Here is a 24698-nt window from a genome sequence, read left to right on the forward strand (position 1 = left end):
ACCATTTTTTTTTAGATTTCATATATATGTGTTAGCATACAGTATTTGTTCTCTTTCTGACTTACTTCACTCTGTATGGCAGACTCTAGGTCCATTCACCGCACTACAAATAACTCATTTTCATTCCTTTTTATGGCTAATATTCCATTGTGTGTGTGTGTGTGTGTGTATGCCACATCATCTTTATCCATTTATCTCTCGATGGACATTTAGGTTGCTTCCATGTCCTGGCTATTGTAAATAATGCTGCAGTGAACATTGTGGTACATGTATCTTTTTTTTTTTTTAACTCTGTATTGGAATATAATTGCTTTACACTGTTGTGCCAATTTTTGAGGTACACCAAAGAGAATCAGCTGTATTTATACATACCCCCATATCTCCACCCTCCCACTACTCCTGCCCACCCTCCTTATCCTGGCCCTCTAAGTCATCACCCATCATTGAGTTGATCTCCCTATGTTATGCAGGAACTTCCCACGAGCTATCTGTTTTACATTTGGTAGTGTATATATGTCAGTGCTACTCTCTCACTTCATCCCAGCTTCCCCTTTGCCACCCGCCCACCCTGTGTCCTCAAGTCCGTTCTCTACATCTGCATCTTTATTCTTGCCCTGTCACTTGGTTCATCAGTACCTTTTTTTCAGATTCCATATATATGAGTTAGCATATGGTATTTGTTTTTCTCTTTCTGGCTTACCTTGCTCTGTATGCACACTCTGGGTCTATGCACCTCATTACAAATAACTCAGTTTCATTCTTTTTTATGGCTAATATTCCATTGTAGATATATGCCACATCTTCTTTATCCATTCATCTGTTGATGGGTATTTAGGTTGCTTCCATGTCCTGGCTATTGTAAATAGTGCTGCAATGAACATTATGGTACATATTTCTTTTTGAATTATGGTTTTTTCAGGGTATATGGCCAGCAGTGGGATTGCTGGGTCATATGGTAGTTCCATTTTTATTTTTTTAAGGAATCCCCAAACTGTTTTCCATAGTGGCTGTACCAACTTACATTGCCACCAACAGTGGAAGAGGGTTCCCTTTTCTCCACACCCTCTCCAGCATTTATTGTTTCTAGATATTTTGATGATGGCCAGTCTGACTGGTGTGAGGTGATACACCATTGTGGCTTTGACTTGCATTTGTCTAATGATTAGTGATGTTCAGCATCTTTTCATGTGTTTGTTGGCATTCTGCAGGTCTTCTTTAGAGAAATGTCTGTTTAGATCTTCTTCCCATTTGTGGATTGAGTTATTTGCTTTTTTGGTATTAAGCTGCATGAGCTGCTTGTATATTTTGGAGATTAATCCTTTGTCCGTTGCTTTGTTGGCAACTATTTTCTCCCATTCTGAGGGTTGTCTTCTTGTGTTGTTTATGGTTTCTTTTGCTGTGCAAAAGCTTTTGTTTCATTAGGTCCCATTTGTTTATTCTTGAATTTATTTCTATTATTCTAGGAGGTGGGTCAAAAAGGACCTTGCTTTGATGTATGTCATAGAGTGTTCTGCCTATGTTTTCCTCGAGGAGTTTTATAGTGTCTGGCCTTACATTTAGCTCTTTAGTCCATTTTGAGTTTATTTTTGTGTATGGTGTTAGGAAGTGTTCTAACTTCATTCTTTTACATGTAGCTGTCCAATTTTCCCAGCACCACTTATTAGAGGCTGTGTTTTTTCCGTTTTATGTTCTTGCCTCCTTTGTCAAAGATAAGGTGCCCATATGTGCATGGGTATATCTCTGGTCTCTCTAGTCAGTTCCATTGATCTATATTTCTGTTTTTGTGCCAGTACAATCCTGTCTTGATCACTGTAGCCTTGTAGTATAGTTTGAAGTCAGGGAGCCTGATTCCTCCAGCTCCATCTTTCCTTCTAAAGATTTCTTTGGCTATTTGGGATCTTTTGCATTTCCATACAAATTGTGAAATTTCTTGTTCTAGTTCTGTGAAAAATGCCATTGGTAATGTGATAGGAATTGCATTGACTCTGTAGATTGCTTTGGGTAGTATAGTCATTTTCAGAATGTTGATTCTTCCAATCCAAGCACATGGTATGTCCCTCCATCTGTTTGTATTGTCTTTGATTTCTTTCATCAGTGTCTTATAGTTTTCTGTGTACAGGTCTTTTGCCTCCTTAGTCAGGCTTATTCCGAGGTATTTTATTCTTTTTGTTGCAGTGGTGAATGGGAGTGTTTTCTTAATTTCTCTTTCTGCTCTTTCATTGTTAGTGTATAGGAGTGCAAGAGATTTCTGTGCATGAATTTTGTATCTTGCTACTTTACTAAATTCATCAATTAGTGCTAGCAGTTTTCTGGTAGCATCTTTAGGATTTTCTATGTATAATATCATGTCATCTGCAAAGAGTGACAATTTAACTTCTTTTCCAATTTGGATCCCTTTTATTTCATGTTCTTCTCTGGTTGCTGTGGCTAAAAGTTCCAAAACTATGTTGAATAATAGTGGTGAGAGTGGGCACCCTTGTCTTCTTCCTGTCCTTAGAGGGAATGCTTTCAGTTTTTCACCATTTAGAATGATGTTGGCTGTTGGGTTGTTGTATATGGCTTTTATTATGTAGTGGTAACTTCCTTCTATGCCCCCTTTCTGAAGAGTTTTTATCATAAAGGGAAGTTGGACTTTGTCAAAAGCTTTTTCTGCATCTATTGAGATGATTGTATGCTTTTTATCCTTCAATCTGTTAATATGATGTATCACAGTGATTGATTTTCACGTATTGAAGAATCCTTGTATTCCAGGGATAAACCGCACTTGATCATGGTGTATGGTCTTTTTAATGTTCTGTTGGATTCTGTTAGCTAGTGTTTTGTTGAGGATTTTTGCATCTAATTTCATCATTGATATTGGCCTGTAATTTTCTTTTTTTGTGACATCTTTTTCTGGTTTAGGTATCAGGGTGATGGTGGCCTCGTAGAATGAGTTTGGGCATGTTCCTCCTTCTGCTATATTTTGGAAGAGTTTTAGAAGGATAGATGTTAGCTCTTCTCTAAATGTTTGATAGATTTCACCTGTGAATCCATCTGGCCCTGGGCTTTTGTTTGTTGGGAGATTTTTAATCACAGTCTCAACTTCCGTACTTGTGATTGTTCTGTTCGTATTTTCTATTTCTTCCTGGTTCAGATTGGAAGATTGTGCTTTTTTAAGAATTTATCCATTTCTGCCATGTTATCCAATTTATTGGCATATAGTTGCTTGTAGTAATCTCTCATGATCTTTTGTATTTCTGCAGTGTTGGTTGTTACTTCTCCTTTTTCATTTCTAATTCTGTTGATTTGCGTCTTCTCCCTTTTTTTTCCTGATGAGTGTAGCTAATGCTTTATCAATTTTTTTTATCTTCTCAAAGAACCAGCTTTTAGTTTTATTGATCTTTGCTCTAGTTTCTTTCATTTCTTTTTCGTTTTTTTCTGATCTGATCTTTATGATTTCTTTCCTTCTGCTCACTTTGGTGTTTTTTTGTTCTTTCTCTAATTGTTTTAGTTGTAAGTTTAGGTTGTTTATTTGAAATTTTTCTTGTCTCTTGAGGTAGGGTTGTATTGCTCTAAAGGTCCCTCGTAGAACTGCTTTTGCTGCATCTCGTAGGTTTTTGGTTGTTGTGTTTTCATTGTCATTTGTTTTTAGGTATTTTTTGATTTCCTCTTTGATATCTGCAGTGACTTCTTGGTTGTTAAATAGTGTATTGTTTAGCCTCCATGTGTTTGTATTTTTTACAGTTTTTCTGCTGTAATTGATATCTAGTCTCATGGCATTGTGGTCAGAGAAGATGCTTGATACAATTTCAATTTTCTTGTATTTACTGAGGCTTGATTTGTGACCCAAGATGTGATCTATCCTGGAGAATGTTCCATGTGCACTTGAGAAGAAAGTGTATTTTGTAGTTTTTGGATGGAATGTCCTATAAATATCAATTAAGTGGAGATGGTCTAATGTGTCATTTAAAGCCTGTGTTTCCTTATTTATTTTCTGTTTGGATGATCCGTCCATTGGTGAAAGTGGGATGTAAAGTCTGCTACTGTATTTTGTAACTTTCGATTACCCCTTTTATGGCTGTTAGCATTTGCCTTATATATTGAGATGCTCTTATATTGAGTGCATAGATATTTACACTTGTTATATATTCTTCTTGGATTGATCCCTTGATCATTATGTAGTGTCCTTCCTTGTCTCTGTAATAGTTTTTACCTTATGGTCTAATTTGTCTGATATGAGTATTGCTACTCCAGCTTTCTTTTGCCTTCCATTTGCATGGATTATCTTTCTCCATCCCCTTACTTTCAGTCTGTATGTGTCCCTAGGTCTGAAGTGGGTTTCTTGTAGACAGCATATATAAGGGTCTTGTTTTTGTATCCATTCATCCCATCTGTGTCTTTTGGTTGGAGCATTCAATCCATTTACATTTAAGGTAATTATTGACATGTATGTTTCTATTACCATTTTCTTAATTGTTTTGGGTTTGTTTTTGTAGGTCTGTTTCTTTTCTTGTGTTGCTGCCTAGAGGCGTTCCTTTAGCAGTTGTTGTAAGGCTGGTTCGGTAGTGCTGAATTCTCTTAGCTGTTTCTTGTCTGTAAAGCTTTTGATTTCTCCATCAAATCGGAATGAGATTCTTGCTGGGTAGAGTATTCTTGGCTGTAGGTTTTTCTCTTCCAAGACTTTAATTATCTCCTGCCATTCCCTTCTGGCCTGCACAGTTTCTGCAGAGAGATCAGCTGTTACCCTTATGGGTTTTCCCTTATATGTTATTTGTTGCTTTTCTCTTGCTACTTTGATTAGTTTCTCTTTGTATTTAATTTTCGCTTGTTTGATTAATATGTGCCTCCATGTGTTTCTCCTTCAGTTTATTCTGTATGGGACTCTCTGCACTTCTTGGACTGGGTTTATTATTTCCTTTCCAATGTGGGGAAATTTTCCACCATAATCTGCTCAAATATTTTCCCAGTCCCTTTCTTTTTTTCTTCTTCTTCTGGGACACCTACTCTTCGAATGTTGGTGTGCTTCATATTATCCCCGAGGTCTCTGAGACTGTCTTCCATTCTTTTTATTCTTTTTTCTTTTTCCTGCTCTGTGGCAGTTATTTCCCCCATTCTATCTTCCAACTCACTTACTCATTCTTCTGCCTCAGTTATTCTGCTGTTTATACCGCCTACAGTATTTTTAATCTCAGTTATTATGTTGTTCATTACTTTTTGTTTGCTCTTTAGTTTTTCTAGGTCTTTATTAACTGTTTCTTGTCTTTTCTGTAGTTTGTTTTTGAGATTTTGTATCATCTTTACTATCATTACTCTGAATTCTTTTTCAGACAATTTTCCAATTTCTTCTTCATTTATTTGGTCTTGTATATTTTTATCTTGCTCCTTTGCCTGCAAGGTGTTTCCTTATTTTCTTATTTTGTCTAATTTATAGTGTTTGCTGTCTCCTTTCCCTATGCTGCCTCATAGAAATCCCTCTTATCTCTGTTCTGTTTGACTTGAGGTGTCAGTCACTGAAGCTTGCTGGCCTTTGATTGGATTTGGAGCTTGGTGTTGAGAATGAGAACTTTGAGGGAGTACTTGCTGATTAATATTCCATAGGAAGAGGATTTCTCTGGTTGTCCAATGTCTTGGACTCCACTCTGCTATCTCAGAGGTCCAGGTTTGACCCCCAACCAGGGCACCAAGACCCTGGATGCTGCATGCCATGGAGAAAAAGGAGGTAGAAGGAGAGCAAAGAAAAAAAAAGAAGAAGAAATGGAAGAAAGGGAAAGGACAGACAGATCCCCAAGACTGGTGGTAAAAGCAATTCTAATCAGTCAAAATCACACAAGATGTGCACACTTGCACTTGCAGAAAGAGAATAGGGAAAGAAACCAATGAGAAGAGAAAAAGAGAGAGCAAAGAAAAGAAAGTAAAGAGTACTCATACCAGTTACAATCAAATCCACATATACATATATACAGTAAAAATTTTAACTAACAAATAACAAGATAAGCATACAAAAAAGTCCTCCAATACTTCTAGGTATGGCTCTGCCCCTGCTGTGTAGAGGACTGTGGAGAGCTCAGGCTGTGATCTGGTATTAGTCCTGTGTGTATTTGTCCCTACAGTCCCCAGTTGTCCTGTGTCTACAGTGTCTATTTTAGAAACACTCGTCTATTCAGGTGATCCACAGATGCAGGTTCTTTCAAGCCTATTGTGGGCATTAAATCTGCTCCTCCTGCGGCTGTTTCTCTTTCTCTTCTTTGCTCCTGCAGACCTCAGGGATCAGTTTTGGTTTTGGTCCCTACTTTGTGTGTATGGATTGCTCTCAGCAGTCGGTTCCCCGCCCAGGCAACAGGGGGTGAAAGAGGGTGATTGTGGCTCACTTGCAACTTCAGATTGGGGGGTAGGGAGGGATATGGCAGGCTAACTGAAATCTGCGGGATTGCTTACAGCAGCAGAGGTCAGTGTGACCCTGAGGAGTGTTGTGCATTCTCCCAGTGCAGTTGGTCCTGATCTCAGGCCCCTTGGAGTTGGTGGGCTTCCACTGCTGCAGGGAGGGTGTGGCCAGTGACCTGCCTTACACACAGAACCCTTGGCGGCTGTGGGTGGGCGGGCCGCAGGCTGGTGGCACAGTGGCTGGGGCAGAGGAGCAGGTGGCAGGCAGGTGAGCAGGTGTTCTGCGGACCCAGTGGTGCACGGGGGGTGTGGCGCGGGATGGTGAGCTTTTCAATCCAGCAGCCGCGAGTCACGCTGCTTCGCAGCCTGTGAGTTCGCAGAGAGGGAATTTCCTCCCAAGCACTCTGAAACGAAAGTCCCCTGCCTCTCTGTCTGGCCCAGGATTTATCCCAAACTCCACGTCTTGCTGGCGTACCTGCCCCCCTGGGCTTTTGTCATGCAGCCAGCCCCTGCTTTCTCCCTGAGGTCTGTTCTCTGAAGCCCAAGGCTCGGTGCCCAGCCCCCACCGCTGCTGCCAGTGAGCAGATTAGCTGTTCTGGCTGGGGAGTGCTGCCTGACTCCTCCATGTGGGGATCTCTCCACTGTGTCCTCTGCAGGCCTGCCGTTGCTCTCTCTCTTCTGGGGGCTCTGAAGCTCCCCCTGTCCTTCCCTGCCAGTGAGGAGGCTCCCCCCTGTGTGGGAACCTTCCCTCCTCACAGCTCCCTCCCAGGGGGCCGGTCTCTTCAGAATTCTTTTTCTCTCTTTTTCTCTTCTTTCCTTTGTGCTGCCTGGTTATGTGGAATTTCTGTTGCCCTTTTGGCAGTCTAAGGTCTCCTGCCAGCATTTGGAAGGTGTTCTCCAGGAGCTACTCCCCAAGTGGATGTGTTTTTGATGTATTTGTGTGGAGGAAGGTGATCATCACATCCTACTCCTCCAGCATCTTTTTCCAGTCCTCTGTAACTTTTTGAATTATGGTGTTCTCCAGGTATATGCCCAGTAGTGGGATTGGTGGGTCATATGGTAGTTCTATTTTTCATTTTTTAAGGAAGCTCCATACTGTTCTCCATAATGGCTGTACTAATTTACATTCCCACCAACAGTGCAGGAGGGTTCCCTTTTCTCCACACCCTCTCCAGCATTTATTGTTTCTAGATTTTTTGATGATGGCCAGTCTGACTGGTGTGAGGTGATACCTCATTATAGTTTTGACTTGCATTTCTCTAATGATTAATGATGTTGAGCATCTTTTCATGTGTTTGTTGGCCATGTGTACGTCTTCTTTGGAGAAATGTCTATTTAGGTCTTCCACCCGTTTTTGGATTGGACTGATTGTTTTTTTTTGCTATTGAGCTGCATGAGCTGCTTATATATTTTGGAGATTAATCTTTTGTCAGCTGCTTCATTGGCAAGTATTTTCTCCCACTCTGAGTGTTGTCTTTTTGTCTTGTTTATGGTTTCCTTTGCTGTGCAAAACCTTTTAAGTTTCATTAGGTCCCATTTGTTTCTTTTTGTTTTTGTTTTTCCTTTATTCTGGGAGATGGGTCAAGAAGGATCTTGGTATGATTTATGTCATAGAGTGTTCTGCCTATGTTTTCCTCCAAGAGTTTTATACTATCTGGTCTTACATTTAGGTCTTTGATCCAAATTCAGTTTGTTTTTGTGTATGGTGTTAGGGAATGTTCTAAATGCATTCTTTTAGAAGTGGCTCTCCAGTTTTCCCAACACCATGTATTGAAGAGGCTGTCTTTTCTCCATTGTATATTCTTGGCTCCTTTGTCGAAGATAAGGTGACCGTATGTATGTGGGTTTCTCTCTGGGCTTTCTATCCTGTTCCATTGATCTATGTTTCTGTTTTTGTGCCAGTACAATACTGTCTTGATAACGGTAGCTTTTTGGTATAGGCTGAAGTCAGGGAGCTTGATTCATCCAGCTCCATTTTTTTCTTCTCAAGGTTGTTTTGGCTATTCAGGGTCTTTTGTGTTTCCATATAAATTGTATAATTTTTTGTTCTAGTTCTGTGAAAAATGCCATTGGTAATTTGATAGGGATTACGTTGAATCTGTAGATTATTTTAGGCAGTATAGTCATTTTCACAATGTTAATTCTTCCAATCCAAGAACATGGTATATCTCTTCATTTCTTTGTGTCATCTTTGATTTCTTTCATCAGTGGCATAATTTTCTGCATACAAGTCTTTTGCCTCCCTAGGTCGGTTTATTCCTAGGTATTTTATTCATTTTGTTGCAGTGGTAAATGGGAGTGTTTCCTTAATTTCTCTTTCTGATCTTTCATTGTTAGTGTATAGGAATGCAAGGGATTGCTGTGCATTAATTTTGTATCCTGCAGCTTTACCAAATTCTGTGATTAACTTTAAGAGTTTTCTGGTAGCATCTCTAGGATTTTCTATATATAGTATCATGTCATCTGCAAACAGTGACATTTTTACTTCTTCTTTTCCAATTTGGGTTCCTTTTATTTCTTTATTTTCTCTTATTGCTGTGGCTAAAACTTCCAAAACTATGTAAAATAATAGTGGTGAGAGTGGGCACCCTTGTCTTGATCTTAGAGGAAATGCTTTCAGTTTTTCACCGTTGAGGATGATGTTGGCTTTGGGCTTGTCATATATGGCTTTTATCATGTTGAGGTAGGTTCCCTCTATGCCCACTTTCTGGAGAATTTTTATCATAAATGTGTGTTGAATTTTGTCAAAAGTTTTTCTGCATCTATTGAGATGATCATGTGGTTTTTATCCTTCAGTTTGTTAATATGGTGTATCACATTGATTGATTTGTGTATATTGAAGGATCCTTGCATTGCAGGGATAAACCCCACTTGATCATGGTGCATGGTCCTTTTCATGTGCTGTTGGATTCTGTTTGCTAGCATTTTGTTGAGAGTTTTTGCATCTATATTCATCAGTGATATTGGTCTGCAATTTTCTTTTTTTATGACATCTTTTTCTGGCTTTGGTATCAGGGTGATGGTGGCCTCGTAGAATGAGTTTGGCAGTGTTCCTTCCTCTGCTCTATTTTGGAAGAGTTTGTGAAGGATCGGTGTTAGCTCTTCTCTATTTGGTAGAATTCACCTGCAAAGCCAAAAAATACCTAGAAACAAGTGACAGTTAAAATTTGATGAGCCAAAACCTATGGGATGCAGCAAAAGCAGTTCTAAGAGGGAGGTTCATTGCAATACAATCCTACTTCAAGAAACAAGAAAAATCTCAAATGAAAAACCTAACCCTATATCTAAATCAATTAGAGAAGAAGAGCAAAAAAATCCTGAATTTAGCTGAGGGAAAGAAATTATAAAGATCAAATCAGAAATAAATGAAAAAGAAATCAAGGATACAGTAGCAAAGATCAATAAAACTAAAAGCTGGTTCTTTGAGAAGATAAACAAAATTGATAAGCCATTAGCCACACTCATCAGGAAAAAAAGGGAGAAGACTCAAATCAACAGAATCAGAAATGAAAAAGGGGAAATAACAACTGACCCTGCAGGAATACAAAGGACCATGAGAGACTACTACAAACAACTATATGCCAATAAAATGGACAACCTGGAAGAAATGGATAAATTCTTAGAAAAGGACAATCTTCCAAGACTGAACCAGGAAGAAATAGAAAATATGAACAGACCAGTCACAAGCACTGAAATTGAAACTGTGATTTAAAATCTTCCCCTTTTATTTCTATAAATTTTTACTTCAATATTTTACAGCTGTTTTGTTTGGTGCATACATATTTAGAGTTACTATTTCTTCATGGTAGATTGACCTTCTTGTCATTCTATAATTTCTCTTTCTGTTCTTGGGAATCTTTTTTTTTTTTTGCTCTACAGTCTATTTTATCTGATACTCATATAGCTAGTCCTACTTTCTTACTGTTAAATTTTATAGTGTAGAGTTTATCATCTTGACTGTTTTAATGATAAAATTTCATGGCCTTGAGTACATTCATATTGTGCAACCATCACTACCATTATTCTGCAGAATCTTCATCTTGTAAAATGTCAACTCTGTACTCATTGTGTAATAACTCTCTATTCCTCTCTCTTCCAGTTCTTGGAAACCCCATTCTACTTTCAGTCTCTATGCATTTGATTACTTGAGATATCTCATATAAGTAAAATAAAACAGTATGTGTCCTTTTGTGACTGGTGTATTTCACATAGCATAATGTCCTCAAGTTTCATCCATGTTATGTGTCAGAATTCCCTTTCTTTTTAAGACTGAATAATATTCCTCTGTATGCATATACCACATTTTGTTTATCCATTTATCCATTGGTGCACATGTGGGTTGTTTTCACCTTTGGCTGTTGGGAATAATGCTGCTGTGAATGTGGGTGCACAAATAGCTGTTTGGTTCCCTGATTTCAATTTTTGGAAGGTATAAACCCAGAGGTGGAACTGCTGGGTCATATGGCAATTCTATTTTTAATTTTTTTGAGGGAACACAATACTGTTTTCCATAACAGCTACACCATTTTACATTTCATCCAAAAGTACACAAGGTTTTCAGTTTCTCCACATCTTTGCAAACACTTCTTATTATTTTTTGATAGTAGACTTGCTAATGGGTGTAAGGTACACCATTTTTTTAGTAAATTTATTTCTTGGCTGCGTTGAGTCTTCCTTGCTGTGCACGAGCTTTCTCTCGTGAAGAGTCTGGGGCTACTCTTTGTTGCTCATTGCGGTGGCTTCGCTTGTTGAGGAGCATGGGCTCTAGGTGCGCAGGCTTCAGTAGTTGTTGCATGTGGGCTCAATAGTTGTGGCTTGAGGGCTCTAGAACACAGGCTCAGTAGTTGTGGCACACGGGCTTAGTAGCTCTGTGGCATGTGGGATCTACCCAGACCAAGGCTCAAACCCATGTCCCTTGCATTGGCAGGTGGATTCTTAAGCACTGTGCTGCCAGGGAAGCCCACACCATTTGTTTTTGAATGATATTTTTTCTGGGTATAGAATTGGAAATGGAGAGCATTGTTTTCTTTGAGAATTTTAAAGATGTTGCTTACAGTTTTCCTGTTACATTGTTTCTGATAAGAAATATGATGCAATCCTTATTTTTGTTCTTTATGTAACGTCCTTTTTTTCTCTGGCTAATATTTGGATTTCCGTTTATCACTGATTTTGAGCAGTTTGTTGATGATGTCCTTTGAAGTAATTTTCTTTGTTTCTTGTGCTTGGGGCTGTTTGAGCTTCTTGAATCTCTGGGATCATCGCTTTCATCATGTTTGGAAAGGTCTGGTATTTTCTCAAGTATTTTTTTTTTTTGCTTGACCCTCAGGTGCTAATTACTCATATTAGGCTGTTTGAAGTTGTTCCCACAGTTCACTTATGCTATTTACATTTAAAAATATTTTTTCCTTTGTGTTTTATTTTGGAAGGTTTTGTATTGCAATAACTTGAAGTTCATTACTTTTTGTTCTGCAGTGTCTATTCTTCTGTTAATGCCATCTGCCATAAGTTGAATATTTGTGATCCGCGCCCCCCCGCCCAGATTCATACATTGAAATTCTAACCACCAAGGTGATGGTATTAGGAGGTGGGAGTCTTTGGAAGTGATTACATCATGAGGGCAGAGTCCTGATGATTGGGATTAGTGCCCTTATATAGGATGCCTGAGAGAGAACTCCCTCACTGTGTTTGCCATTTAAGATTCCAGTGAGAAGGCAGCCATTTATGAGGAAGTGGGCTCTCACCAGACACTGAATATGCTGGTGCTTTGATTTTGGACCTCCCAGCCTCCAGAACTGTGGGAAGTAAATGTTTATTGTTTACAAGCCATCCAGTTTATGCTATTTTTGTTATAGCAGCCTGAATGAACTGACACCATCTCATATAGTTTTCACCTCAGATTTTGCAATTTTTATTTCTGGAAGTTTGATTTGGATCATTCCATGTCTCTGATTAGCTTTTTGAGCACATGAAATGTAGTTTTACTTGCTCTTTTAATGTTCTTCTATTCTAAGTCTAATATCTGTGTCACTTCTGGGTCAGTTTCAATTGATTATCTACCCATTATGGATCATGTTTTCCTGCCTCTTTCCAGGCCTCATAGTCTTTCATTGGATGCCAAATGTTGTGAATTTTACTTTGTTGGGGGCTAGATATTTTTATAATACTATAAATCTTGTTGAGCTTTATTATGGGAAGAAGGCAAGTTATAGCATACCTCAGAGATATTGTAGGTTAGTTCTAGACAAGCGCAATAACATGAGTAGCACGAATTTTTTGTTTTCCCAGTGCATATGAAAGTATGTTTACACTATACTGTAGTCTGTTAAGTGTGTAATAGCATATGTCTAAAAAAGAGTATAAATACCTTAACTAAAAATACTTTATTGCTAAAAACTGCTAACCATTGTCTGAGCCTTCAGCAAGTTATAATAATCTTTTTGCTGGTAGAGGGTCTTGCCTTGATGTTGATGGCTACTGACTGATCAGGGTTGTTGGTGGTTGCTGAAGCTGTGGCAGCTTCTTAAAATAAGACAAGAAAGAAGTTTGTCACATCAATTAAATCTTTCTTTCATGAATGATTTCTCTTTAGCATGCAATGCTATTTTGATAGCATTTTAACCACAGTAAAACTTCTTTCAAAATTGGAGTCAATCCTCTCAAACCCTAAGGCTGCTTTATCAACTAAGTTTAATATTCTAAATCTGTTGTTGTCATTTCAGCAATCTTCACGGCATGTTCACCAGGAGTAGAATTCCATCCCAAGAAACTACTTTCTTTGCTCATCTATAAGAAACAACTCCTCATTCATTAAAGTTTGATCATGAGTTTGCAGCAGTTCAGTTTTATCTTTAGGTTCTGCTTCCAATTCTAGTTCTCTTGCTTTTTCTACCACATCTGCAGTTACTTCCTCCACTGAATTCTTGAGCCCCTCAAAGTCATCCATGAGGGTTGGAATCAACTTCTTCCAAACTCCTGTTAATGTTGATACTTTGAGCTTTTCCCCTGAATCACAAATGTTTCTAATGGCATCTAGAATGGGGAATCCTTTCCAGAAGATTTTCAATTAACTTTGCCTGAGTGCATCAGAGCAATCACTGTCTATGGCACTTATAGTGTTACAAAATATATTTCTTAAATAATAAAACTTGAAAATTGAAACTGCTCCTTGATCCCTAGGCTGCAGAATGGATGTTGTGTTAGCAGGCATGAAAACAATATTAATCTTATTGAACATCTCCAATCAGAGTACTTCGGTGACCAGGTGCATTGTCAATGAGCAGTACTATCTTGAAAGGAATCTTTTTTTCTGAGCAGTAGGCCTCAACAGTGGGCTTAAAATATTCAGTAGACCATGTCGTGAACACATGTGCTGTCATCCAGGCTTTGCTGTTCCATATATAGAGCACAGAAGAGTAGATTTAGCATAATTCTTAAGGGCGCTAGGATTTTAGGAGTGGTAAATGAGCATTAGCTTCAACTGAAGGTCACCAGCTACATTAGCCTCTAACAAGAGTCAGCCTGTCATTTGAAGCTTTGAAGCCAGGCATTGACTTCTCTCTAGCTTCTTTTTAGCATGTGATGCTATTTTGATAGCATTTTACCCACAGTAAAAGTCCTAGATGGTGTCCTCTTCCATTAGAAGGCTGTCTTGTCTACAGTGAAAATCTGTTGTTTAGTGTAGCCACTTTCATTAATTTTCTTGGCTAGATCTTCTGGATAACTTCCTGTAGCAGTTAATTAGCACTTGCTGCTTCACCTTGCACTTTTACGTTAAGGAGACAGCTTCTTTCATTAAACCTCATGAACTAATCTCTGCTAGCTTTAAACTTTTGTTCTCTCAGCCTTCATACAACTGAAGAGAGTTAGAGCCTTGTTCTGGATTAGGCTTTGGCTTAAGGGAATGTTTTGGCTGGTTTGATCTTCTGTCCAGACCACTAAAACTTTCTGTATCAGTAATAAGCTCGCTTCACTGTCTTATCATTCATGTGTTCACTGGAGTAGCACTTTTAATTTCCTTCAAGAATTTTTCCTTTGCATTCAGAACTTGCCTAACTGGTACAAGAGGCCTAGCTTTCAGCTTATCTCGGTTTCAGCATGCCTTCCTCACTAAGCTTAATCATTTCTAGCTTTTGACTTAAAGTGAGAGACATATGACTCTTCATTTGAAAACTTAGAGGCCTTTGTAGGGTTATCGATTGGCTAATTTCAATATTGTTGTGTCTCAGGGAATAGGGAGGCCTGAGGAGAGGGAGAGAGATGGGAGGCTGGCTGGTTTGTAGAGCAGTTAGGACACAGACAACATTTAAGTTCGCTGTCTTATATGGACATGGTTCATGGCACCCCAAAACAATTACAATAGTAACATCAAAGATCACTGATCACAGATCACCATAACAAATATAATAATAATAATAAAGTTTTGAAATATTGCAAGAATTGCCGAAACGTGACACAAAAACACGAAGTGAGCAAATGCTACTGGAAAAATGGAACTGACAGAGTTGCTCGACTCAGGATTATCACAAACCTTCAGTATGTAAAAACACAAAATATCTGCGAAGCACAATAAAGTGAAGTACAATAAAATGAGGTATTCCTGTACTTGGAAACAATTTGATTCTGCCATTAGTAGCACTCAACTCTTGCTCAGTATGAAACATTTCTTCCTGTGCTTTTATAATTTTGGATTGTTAATTATCTTTAGTGCTAATCTTTTAGAATCTATACAACCTGGATTGAGGGCATGGCCCTCCATCTATTTCTCTTTCTTTTTTCTTTTTCTTTTTGATGTGGACCATTTTTAAAGTCTTTATTGAATTTGTTACAGTATTGCTTGTTTTATGTTTTTGGTTTTTTGGCCCCAAGGCACGTGGGATCTTAGCTCCCCAACCAGGGATTGAACCCACACCCCCTGCATTGGAAGACGAAACCTTAACCACTGGACCGCCAGGGAAGTCCACGGCCCTACATCTATTTGCTTTAGCCAGATGTCTGTGAGAGATCACTCCTTTGGCTACTTTTATTTTGATTTTTCAGCTTTACATTTCTTGGACAACATGAGTAGTATACATTTGAACTCCATATCTATGTGATGTAGAGCCTGTTAAAAAATCTTCCAGACTTCTCCCCCTCCCCCCAGTCATCCAGACAAACATTTCTTTTTGGCCTCATTCAGAGATTTGGCAGAAGACAAACAAACTTCCTATACCATTAGATCAAAGAGGTAAAGAAAACCCCAGGATACTCACCACTCCCATACAGTCCACTTCCCTATGCTTTGATGACTCACTACAATCTTTCTGCTTTTGTTTACTTTTCAGAGTCCTCAGGTTGTTGCTTTGTAGATCTTGTTCAGGGTTTTTAGTTGTAATTAGTGGAAGATATAGGCTATAGTTGTCATGTTCCATCTTGGCTGGAATTGAAAATGATAATAATATTTTTAAAAATTAGTTTTGAGGGGAAATTAAAATTTAGTAGCCTTATATTACTCCACAAAGTTGTTAAATTTATCTGTACAATGAAATTGAAAAGGTCTTGGTTGCTTAGATAGGACATCAAAAGCACAAGAGAAAAAGGAAAATTAGATGGTGTTGGGCTTCATTAAAGCTAATAATTTTGCTTCAAATGAAATCATCAAGAAAGTAAAAATACAACCCATGGGATCCTCCCAAGAATGGGGGAAAATAATTACAAATTATGTATTAAAAGGTCTGGTATCCAGAGTATATTTTGAAAAATCCTCTTACTACTCAATAGTAAGAAGACAAACAATCCAATTAAAAGTAAGCAAATGATTTGAATAGGCATTTCTCCAAAGAAGGTATACCATAGGCCAATAATAAACACATGGAAATATGCTCAATATCACTAATTGTCAGGCAAATGCAAATCAGAAGCACAGTGAGGAACCACTTCACACTCACTGAGATGACTATAATTTTTTAAATGGACAAAAACAATCATTGGTGTGAATGTGGAATAATTATAACCTTTATACACTGCTTATGGGAATGTTAAATGGTACAGTCACTTTGGAAGGCAGTTTGGCAGTTCCTCTAAAAGTTAAACATGGAGTTACCATATGACCCAACAATACCACGCCTACCTATATACTCAAGAGAATTGAAAACATGTGTCTGCATAAAAACTTGTGCATGAATGTTTATAGCACCACTATTTACAAGAGCCAAAATGTGGAAACAGCCCATATGTCCATCAATTGATGAATAGATAAACAAAATGTGGTATATCTACACAATAGAATATTATTGACCATAAAAATGAATGTAGTACTGATACATTCTATAACATTAATGAACCTTGAAAACATGCCAATTGAAGAAAACCAACCACAAAAGAACACATATTGTATCATTCCATTTATAGGAAATATCCAAAATAGGCAAATATATAGATGCAGAAAGTAGAATAGTGTTTGCCTGGGTGTTGGGGTGAGGTGACACTGGAGGGAATAGAGAATGACTAGTAAAGAGTACAAAGTTTCTTTTTGTGGTGATGAAAATATTCTAAAACTGATAAAAAGAAACTTTGTGTATATACTAAAAAAAATTGAGTTGTGTACTTTAAATGGGTGAATTGTGTGGTATGTTAATTATAGCTCATTAAAGCTGTTACCCCAGAAAAGGTCTTGCAACAGATTTTTTTTCTAACCCAAGAAATGATATTTGAAGCCTGGAAAATGGGTAAGATTCCTGAAGGAGAGAGTGTAGGGAAAGGAGTATTTGGCTTTATGGAAGCTGAACCATAGGAAAGCCTCACAGTAAGGGGCTAGGAGGATAAGAGGAACACCTTAAAGTAGGGAAAATACCCACTAGATTGGCAAAAACTTAGAAGTCCAGTAATTCCAAGTGTTGACAAGGATGTGGAACACTGGGAATTCTCATCCACAACTGATGTAAGTATAAAGTGGTATACCACTTTGGAATTGCAAGTATGAGTCCTCCTGCTTTGTTCTGTTTCAAGATTGTTTTGGTGCCCCTTGCACTTTCATATGAATTTTGCGATCACCCTGTCAGTTTCTACAAAGAAGCCAGCTAGGAATTTGATTGCACTGAATCTGTAGATCAGTTGGGGGATAATTGCTATCTGAACAGTATTAAGTTTTCCAGTCTAGGAATATGCGATGTATTTTTGTTTATTTAGGTCTTCTTTAGTTTCTTTCAATAATGTTTTGTAGTTTTCAATATAGAAGTCTTGCCCTTATTTTAAAATTTTATTCCTATGTCTTTTATTGTTTTTCATGCTATTATAAATGGAATTATTTTCGTAACTTTTGAATTGTTCATTGTTAGTATATGGAATATGTCTTAAGCCCAAGACATATCCCAGCATGCCCATTAGGAAAGGTGGTAATGCAATAAATTGTAATTATAATGCAATCAGTTTATTCTTTGTATTTTTTAAAATTAATTAATTTATTGGCTGCATTGGGTCTTTGTTGCTGCGCACAGGCTTTCATTAGTTGCAGTGAGCGGGGACTACTCAGTGCAGTGGCCTCTCTTGTTGCAGAGCAGAGGCTCCAGGCACGCGGGCCTCAGGAGTTGTGGCACACGGGCTCAATAGTTGTGGCTCACGGGCTCCAGAGCACAGACTCAGTAGTTGTGGAGCACAGGCTTAGTTGCTCTGCGGCATGTGGGATCTTCTTGGACCAGGAATTGAACCCATGTCCCCTGCACTGGCAGGCAGATTCTCAACCACTGTGCCACCAGGGAAGTCCCTATTCTTTGTATTGATAGCATCTTTATTTGCAAATGCTTTTAATACCAGTGGTTACTTTCCCTAACTTTCCATTCTTCAGGCATCTCACTCATGAATCGCTGTAATTATTTGCAGAGCTTGGAGCTAATGGGTACAATGTTCATGTAGAGGTTAGTTGACGTTGTAGAGAGAAAAATTCTGTTCTGTGAGCCTAGACTGCACTTTTAATTGTGAACAGCTGTTTAAAGATGTACACTGTTAGGCAAAAGTGGAACCAGGTCCATCTAGCAAGGACTTGGAAAAACCATCCAGAATACATTGTTATTAATAGTAAATATGATAGGCATAGCCTTTAGAAAAGACAATATGTTTTCCATTTCATTCAACCATTGTTTGCAAAAGACCTTAGTTGTTATTAAAGTCTCAAAGGAAAACAAACCTAATTGATGTTTTGGGTTTTGCTTACCAAGACAAGCATATGGTCATACATTCTCACAGGTTAAGTATTGGCCTTGACATTAAATGCTTTCCATTCAATAGAAATGTTTACATGTTCTTTTCCTTGTACTATTTTGTTTAGATTGAATAAAATAGCAGAAAATATCCTCAGGGATAGACCAGACGTTATGATTCGATCTTTTATAATTTTGATTTCCTTTGATCACATAAGTCATCCTGCTGTGGTTGAATAAAACAGGCAGTTACTTGAAAATTGTCTTTTACATTCCACAGTTTTATTAATATCATTGTGGTTTCTTTGTTTAAAACAGCAAGGTTTAAATCCAGCTGGACTTTTCTTAAAGATGAAAATCCTCTTGAAGGGTGAAACAGCTAATGAAGGACTTCTTGAAGGTAAGTAACATCTCTGTGTGTGAATAGTACACAGTTTTGGAATATTAACACCAGTTTGTTGAATGTAAGATCTTTTGTAGTATACTAACATAGGCATAATTTGATGGTGACTGAGAAGGAAATTGAGCACATAAGATTGTCAGTCAGGAAGAAAAGGAGAAGGAAGAGAAAATAGTAGCAAATTTAACTAGTAAAAAAAGAGCTAAATAAAAGCTGTCAGTTTTCCTCTAGTCTAACATAAAATTGCAGCTGCCCAACCTGCTCACCATGAAGAAAGATAACCTATTGATAGAAACAGCCTTTGTAATGTCGTGCCTTTTAGAATTACTTGTATAAACATTGTTATTTGTTTTTCAAAATTCTCAAGGGACTAGAATGTACACATCACAAAGTAAACATCCTGATATACAGCTGTGGGTCATTTGGCAAGTCACTTAACTTTTCTGTGTTTCAGTTTCTTCATCTCTACTTTTTTAATTAATTAGTTTTTTAAGGGCTGGTTAGAGATTTTTTAAAAAATTATTTTATTTATTTTTGGCTGTGTTGGGTCTTCATTGCTGCATGCAGGCTTTCTCTAGTTGTATTGAGTGGGGGCTACTCTTTGTTGCGGTGCACAGGCTTCTCATTGCTTCTCTTGTTGCGGAGCACGAACTCGAGGCACACTGGCTTCAGTAGTTGTGGCACGTGGGCTCAATAGTTGTGGCTCGAGAGCTCTAGAGCACAGGCTCAGTAGTTGTGGCTCACCGGCTTAGTTGCTCTGTGGCATGCAGGATCTTCCCAGACCAGGGCTCGAACCTGTGTCCCCTGCATTGGCAGGTGGATTCTCAACCACTGCACCACCAGAGAAGTCCCAGTTTCTTCATCATTAAAAGAAATATGATATTAATGTCTACCTCATTGTGTTGTTTTGAGAATCCTATGAGAAAAAGTATGTAGTATGTAAAGCATTTAGTTCCATGCCTGATACATGGCTAGTGTGCAATAAATATTACCTATTATCATAATTATTATTATTATTATTGTTATTACTACTATATAGATGAATTAAATGAGACAAAATATCTCTCTATGCACATGGGCCCCTTAACAGTATTCAATTATATTTAGTCATAAAAATAATTTACCCTAAATTTTTAAATGTGTACATGCTTTATTTTTTTACTATGTAAAAATATAATTGCATTATAGAACTGCATTATTTTTACTATATAAAATTATGTTAGTATAATAACTGATTATCCAGTAAATAATAACAATTTATAATAATTAGGACAGTAATCAGATTTAGAAGTCGCTCTAAATTTAGTGCCAATTTAGTAGTGCTGAAACTTTCTGTGACTTCTAGAATATTAGCCAATCACTGAGAGACCTCAGAAGCTGAAATATATAGAGGATTCTGCATCTGTAGGTAACAGTATCAGCTCAGATATACACAGGTTGAAATTTTTTAGGAGTCAGAAAGACAACTCTGCTTTTTTTGCAATACAGAAATAAACAAACCCAATTAACCAATTAAAGGAATAGTCTCACTCAAACTAATATAATATGGGAAGATCAGAGAGCTTATTGGAGTCACCTAGTTTAAAGTTGATTAATTTTGGATTAGAATTCCCCATTACAGTTTTTTATCAAAATGTAGAAAATAAACAGTTTAAGGTGAAATTATTCTTTATTTCCAGATTGTTTTTACTTAATTTAGATACTCGTGATAGAGTTGTAACATTGCAACATCAGATTACAAACTAGGAAACATCCATGAATTTAAATTTTCTATGGTTTAAAATAACAAAATTATCTTTAACTTGTTGTATTAAAAGTATATATGAAACTTGCATTTTTTAAATCTGTTAATTTCTTTGCTAATGAAATTACTTTAACAATGGTCAACCTAACTGCTATCTGTCATTAGAACTTCACTGATATTTTTCATAGTAGAAAAAGTAGAAATTAAAAAATATGTAATTTTTTATTATGAAAAGGTAGCACATACATATTAAGGACGTTTTAGGAAAATACTAAAAATATCCATTGTTTACCATCCACTGGAATACAAGCTCCTTGGCAGCAGAGATTTTTGTGTGTTTTGTCTGCTGTTGGATTCTCAGCACCAAGCACAGTTCCTGGCACGAGAATATACTCGTTAGTTATTTGTTGAATAAATAACCTAAACACAATCACTTTTAGAAATTTGATGATTTATTTTCAGTATTTTTCTATCTTAATTTGCTTGTTTTACAGAATTGTGACTATAGTACAGACAGTCTTTGTTTTCCATTTTTTTATACTAATCTTATAACCATTTTTCATATTGGTGCATATTCATTTTTCAAATGAAAAAAGTTTTGTTTTATACTTAATTTTAATGATTGCATAGTAATTTATCACTACCCTAGGGCTTCCTAGGTGGCGCAGTGGTTAAGAATCTGCCTGCCAATGCAGGGGACACAGGTTCGATCCCTGCTCCAGGAACATCCCACATGCCACGGAGCAACTAAGCCCGTGTGCCACAACTATTGAGCCTGTGCTTTAGAGCCCATGAGCCACAACTATTGAGCCCATGTGCTGCAACTACTGAAGCCCACACGCTTAGAGCCCATGCTCCACAGCAAGAGAAACCACAGCAATGAGGAGCCCGTGCACCACAACGAAGAGTAGCCCCCACTCACTGCAACTAAAGAAAGCCTGCGCACAGCAAAAAAAGACCCAACACGGCCAATAAAATAAATAAGTAAATTAATTAATTAAAAAAAATCACTATCCTATAGTTGACACAGTATATGTCCTTTTTATTGTTGTTATAATCTATATCGCTTTTAATATCTTTGTTCATAACATTTCCCTACAATTTCTGAAGTAAAGGGAATAATAATAATAGCAACTGTCATTTATTGAATGCTTACTAAGTGCTTGGTCCTTTGCTCTGTAATTTACGTACATTATCTCATGTAACTCTGTCAACAACCCTCAGAGATTGGTGATTTGTTTCCCACTTTACAGATGACAAAACTAAGGTGCAGAAAAACTAAGTAACTTGCCTATGGCCATAAAAGTGGCAAGTGGTTTCAAATATGTATATGTCTGACTTCAAATCCCAGGCTTTTAACCACTGAGTCCTTAGCATATAGTAGTCAAATTGCTTTTCAGAAGGTTACTTTGCCTGTTTTACTGCACTCTCTCTAGCATTGGATATTATTGCTATATAAATTGGTGATGACTTTGAGGGGTGGGATAGGGAGGGTGGGAGGGAAGCACAAGAGGGAGGGGATATGGGGATATATGTACAAAAAGAGCTGATTCACTTTGTTGTTCAGCAGAAACTGGCACAACAGTGTAAAGCAATTATACTCCAATAAAGATCTGAAAAAAATAAAAAGATTGAGAGAGAGAGGGAGAGTGAGGGAAAGAGAAGCATGTGGGTATTGTTATAGATCTAAGAAATATATCTGCCCATTTGTTTTGTATTCTGATTCAAACAAACCAACTATAAAAAGACAAAAAAAAGACTTTGATAAATTGTTAGGCAAGACATGGTATGTGGCAAACATTTAGAAAGTAGATTTTGAACAGAGCAAAATTATGGAAAATAGCCAACTTCCTCAAAAATCAAACTGATATGATTATTTCATTTCTTCTGTTAGCTGTCATGGAAATACTACATTTTGACATGCCTTTAGACTTCTGTCTGCACATTGCAAAACTGCTGATGAATCATGAAAGGTATAGAAGAATTGATTTTCTCTTCTTTAAAGACTAACATTTTTCTAGGTTTCCATTAACATATATTGAGTTATAATATATCTGTATCTATTCATATCTATCTATCTATCTATCTATCTATCTATCTATCTATCTACCTATCTATCTACCTATCTATGTATCTCCATCCATATTCACAGAGCACAATATTTGCCATTGTGCTAATCAAATTAGAAGATGGAACTGCTTGCTTAGTGATTTAAATAACCCATAGTCAAGTAAATTTTAAAATTTACATTGAAATTGTTAAAAATAAATAAAATGAAAAAGGAATAAGATAGGGTCTTATAAAACAGGAGTTGACTAGATTAACTTGCAGGCCAGTGTCATGTGGAACAGGAAGGCGTGTGCAAGTGTAGTTCTACAAATGTGATACCTCTCTGGCTCTGTCTTCATGGGGTCATTAATGTCAGAAGGGACCTTAAAGTACTTGCAGACCTCTTAGTGGTTTTCAAACTTCAGTGTTCATCAAAATTGCTGGGGAATACATCATTAGCCATCAGGGAAATGCAAATCAAAATCACAGTGAGAAACCGCTTCACACCACTAGGATGGTTATAATGGAATGATAGATAATAACAGAAATTAACAAGGATGTGGAAACATTGTAACCCTCAAAAACTGCTGGTGGAAATGTAAAATGGTGCAGCCACTTTGGAAACAGCGTGTTAGTTCCTCAGTAAATTAGAGTTACCATATGACCCAGCAGTTCCACTCCTGAGTTAAACAGGAAACATATATCCTTACAAACATGTGTATATGAATATTCATAGCAGCATTTTTTTAAGAATAATCCAATGTGGAAACAACCAAAATGTTTGTCAACTGATGAAAAGATAAACAAAATGTAGTATATTCGTATCATGGAATATTATTAGGCAATAAAAAGAAACAGAGTGCTGATACATGTTATAACATGAATGAACCTCAAAAACATGCTAAGTGAAAGAAGCCAGTTACAAAGTCAACATATTGTATCATTCCATTTATATTATATTTACAGAATAGGCACATTTATAGAAACAGTAGATTAGTGGTTGCCTAGCAAATCGAGAATTGGGGGGAAATGGGGAGTAACTACCAATGGGTAATGGGGTCTCTTTTTGATATAATGAAAATGTTCTAAAATTGTATGAGGGTTGCACAGCTCCGGGAATGTACTAAAACCCATTGAATTGTATACTTTAAATGGATGAACTGTATGGTATGTGAATTATACCTCAATAAAGCTGTTATTAAAAAATAATCACTAGGGAATGTGGTAAAAACAGAGAGATCAGGCCCTACCTTACTCCAACAAGCCCAGACCTCTGTATTCTGTATTAGCCCTCCAGGTGGTTCTGAGAACCACTGTTTTATTTAATTTTTTAAGGTGAAGTATAGTTGATTTACAGTATTAGTGTCAGGTGTACAACATAGTGATTCAATATTTTTATACATTATACTCCATTTAAAGTTATAAAATATCGACTATATTCCCTGTGCTGTACAGTATATCCTTGTAGCTTATTTATTTTGTACATAGTAGTGTGCCTCTTAATCCCCTACGCCTATTTGCCCCTACCCTCTTCCTGCTCCTCACTGGTAACCACTATTTTGTTTTCTATATCTGTGAATCTATTTCCATTTTGTTACATTCATTCATTTTAGTTTTTAGATTCCATATATGTGATAACATACAGTATTTGTCTTTCTATGTCTGACCTGTTTCACTAAGCATAATACCCTCTAAGTCCATCCATGTTGTCGCAAATGGCAAGATTTCATTCTTTTTTATGGCTGAGTAACATTCCATTTTATATGTATACCACATCTTCTTTATCCATTTATGTGTTGATGGGTTGCTTCCATATCTTGGCAATTGTAAATAATGCTGCTATGAACATTGGGGTACATGTATATTTTCGAATTAGTGTTTTTGTTTTAGATATATACCCAGAAGTAGAATTGCTGGATCGTATGGTAGTTCTACTGTTAGTTTTTTGAGGAACCTCCATACTGTTTTTCACAGT

General features: G+C 37.2%; 1 protein-coding gene across 1 annotated transcript in view; it reads left to right on the forward strand.

Annotated features, from left to right (window-relative positions):
• The window catches only part of TEX11 (testis expressed 11), a 338452-nt gene that overhangs the window by 127808 nt on the left and 185946 nt on the right, over nucleotides 1-24698 (forward strand). Inside the window, exons 13-14 of the mRNA XM_057717635.1 lie at nucleotides 18849-18930; nucleotides 22569-22647. Of these exons, the coding sequence (XP_057573618.1) occupies nucleotides 18849-18930; nucleotides 22569-22647 (161 nt within the window). The remainder of the gene's footprint in view (nucleotides 1-18848; nucleotides 18931-22568; nucleotides 22648-24698) is intronic.

Source organism: Hippopotamus amphibius, chromosome X (genome assembly GCF_030028045.1).
Source record: "Hippopotamus amphibius kiboko isolate mHipAmp2 chromosome X, mHipAmp2.hap2, whole genome shotgun sequence".
NCBI lineage: Eukaryota > Metazoa > Chordata > Mammalia > Artiodactyla > Hippopotamidae > Hippopotamus > Hippopotamus amphibius.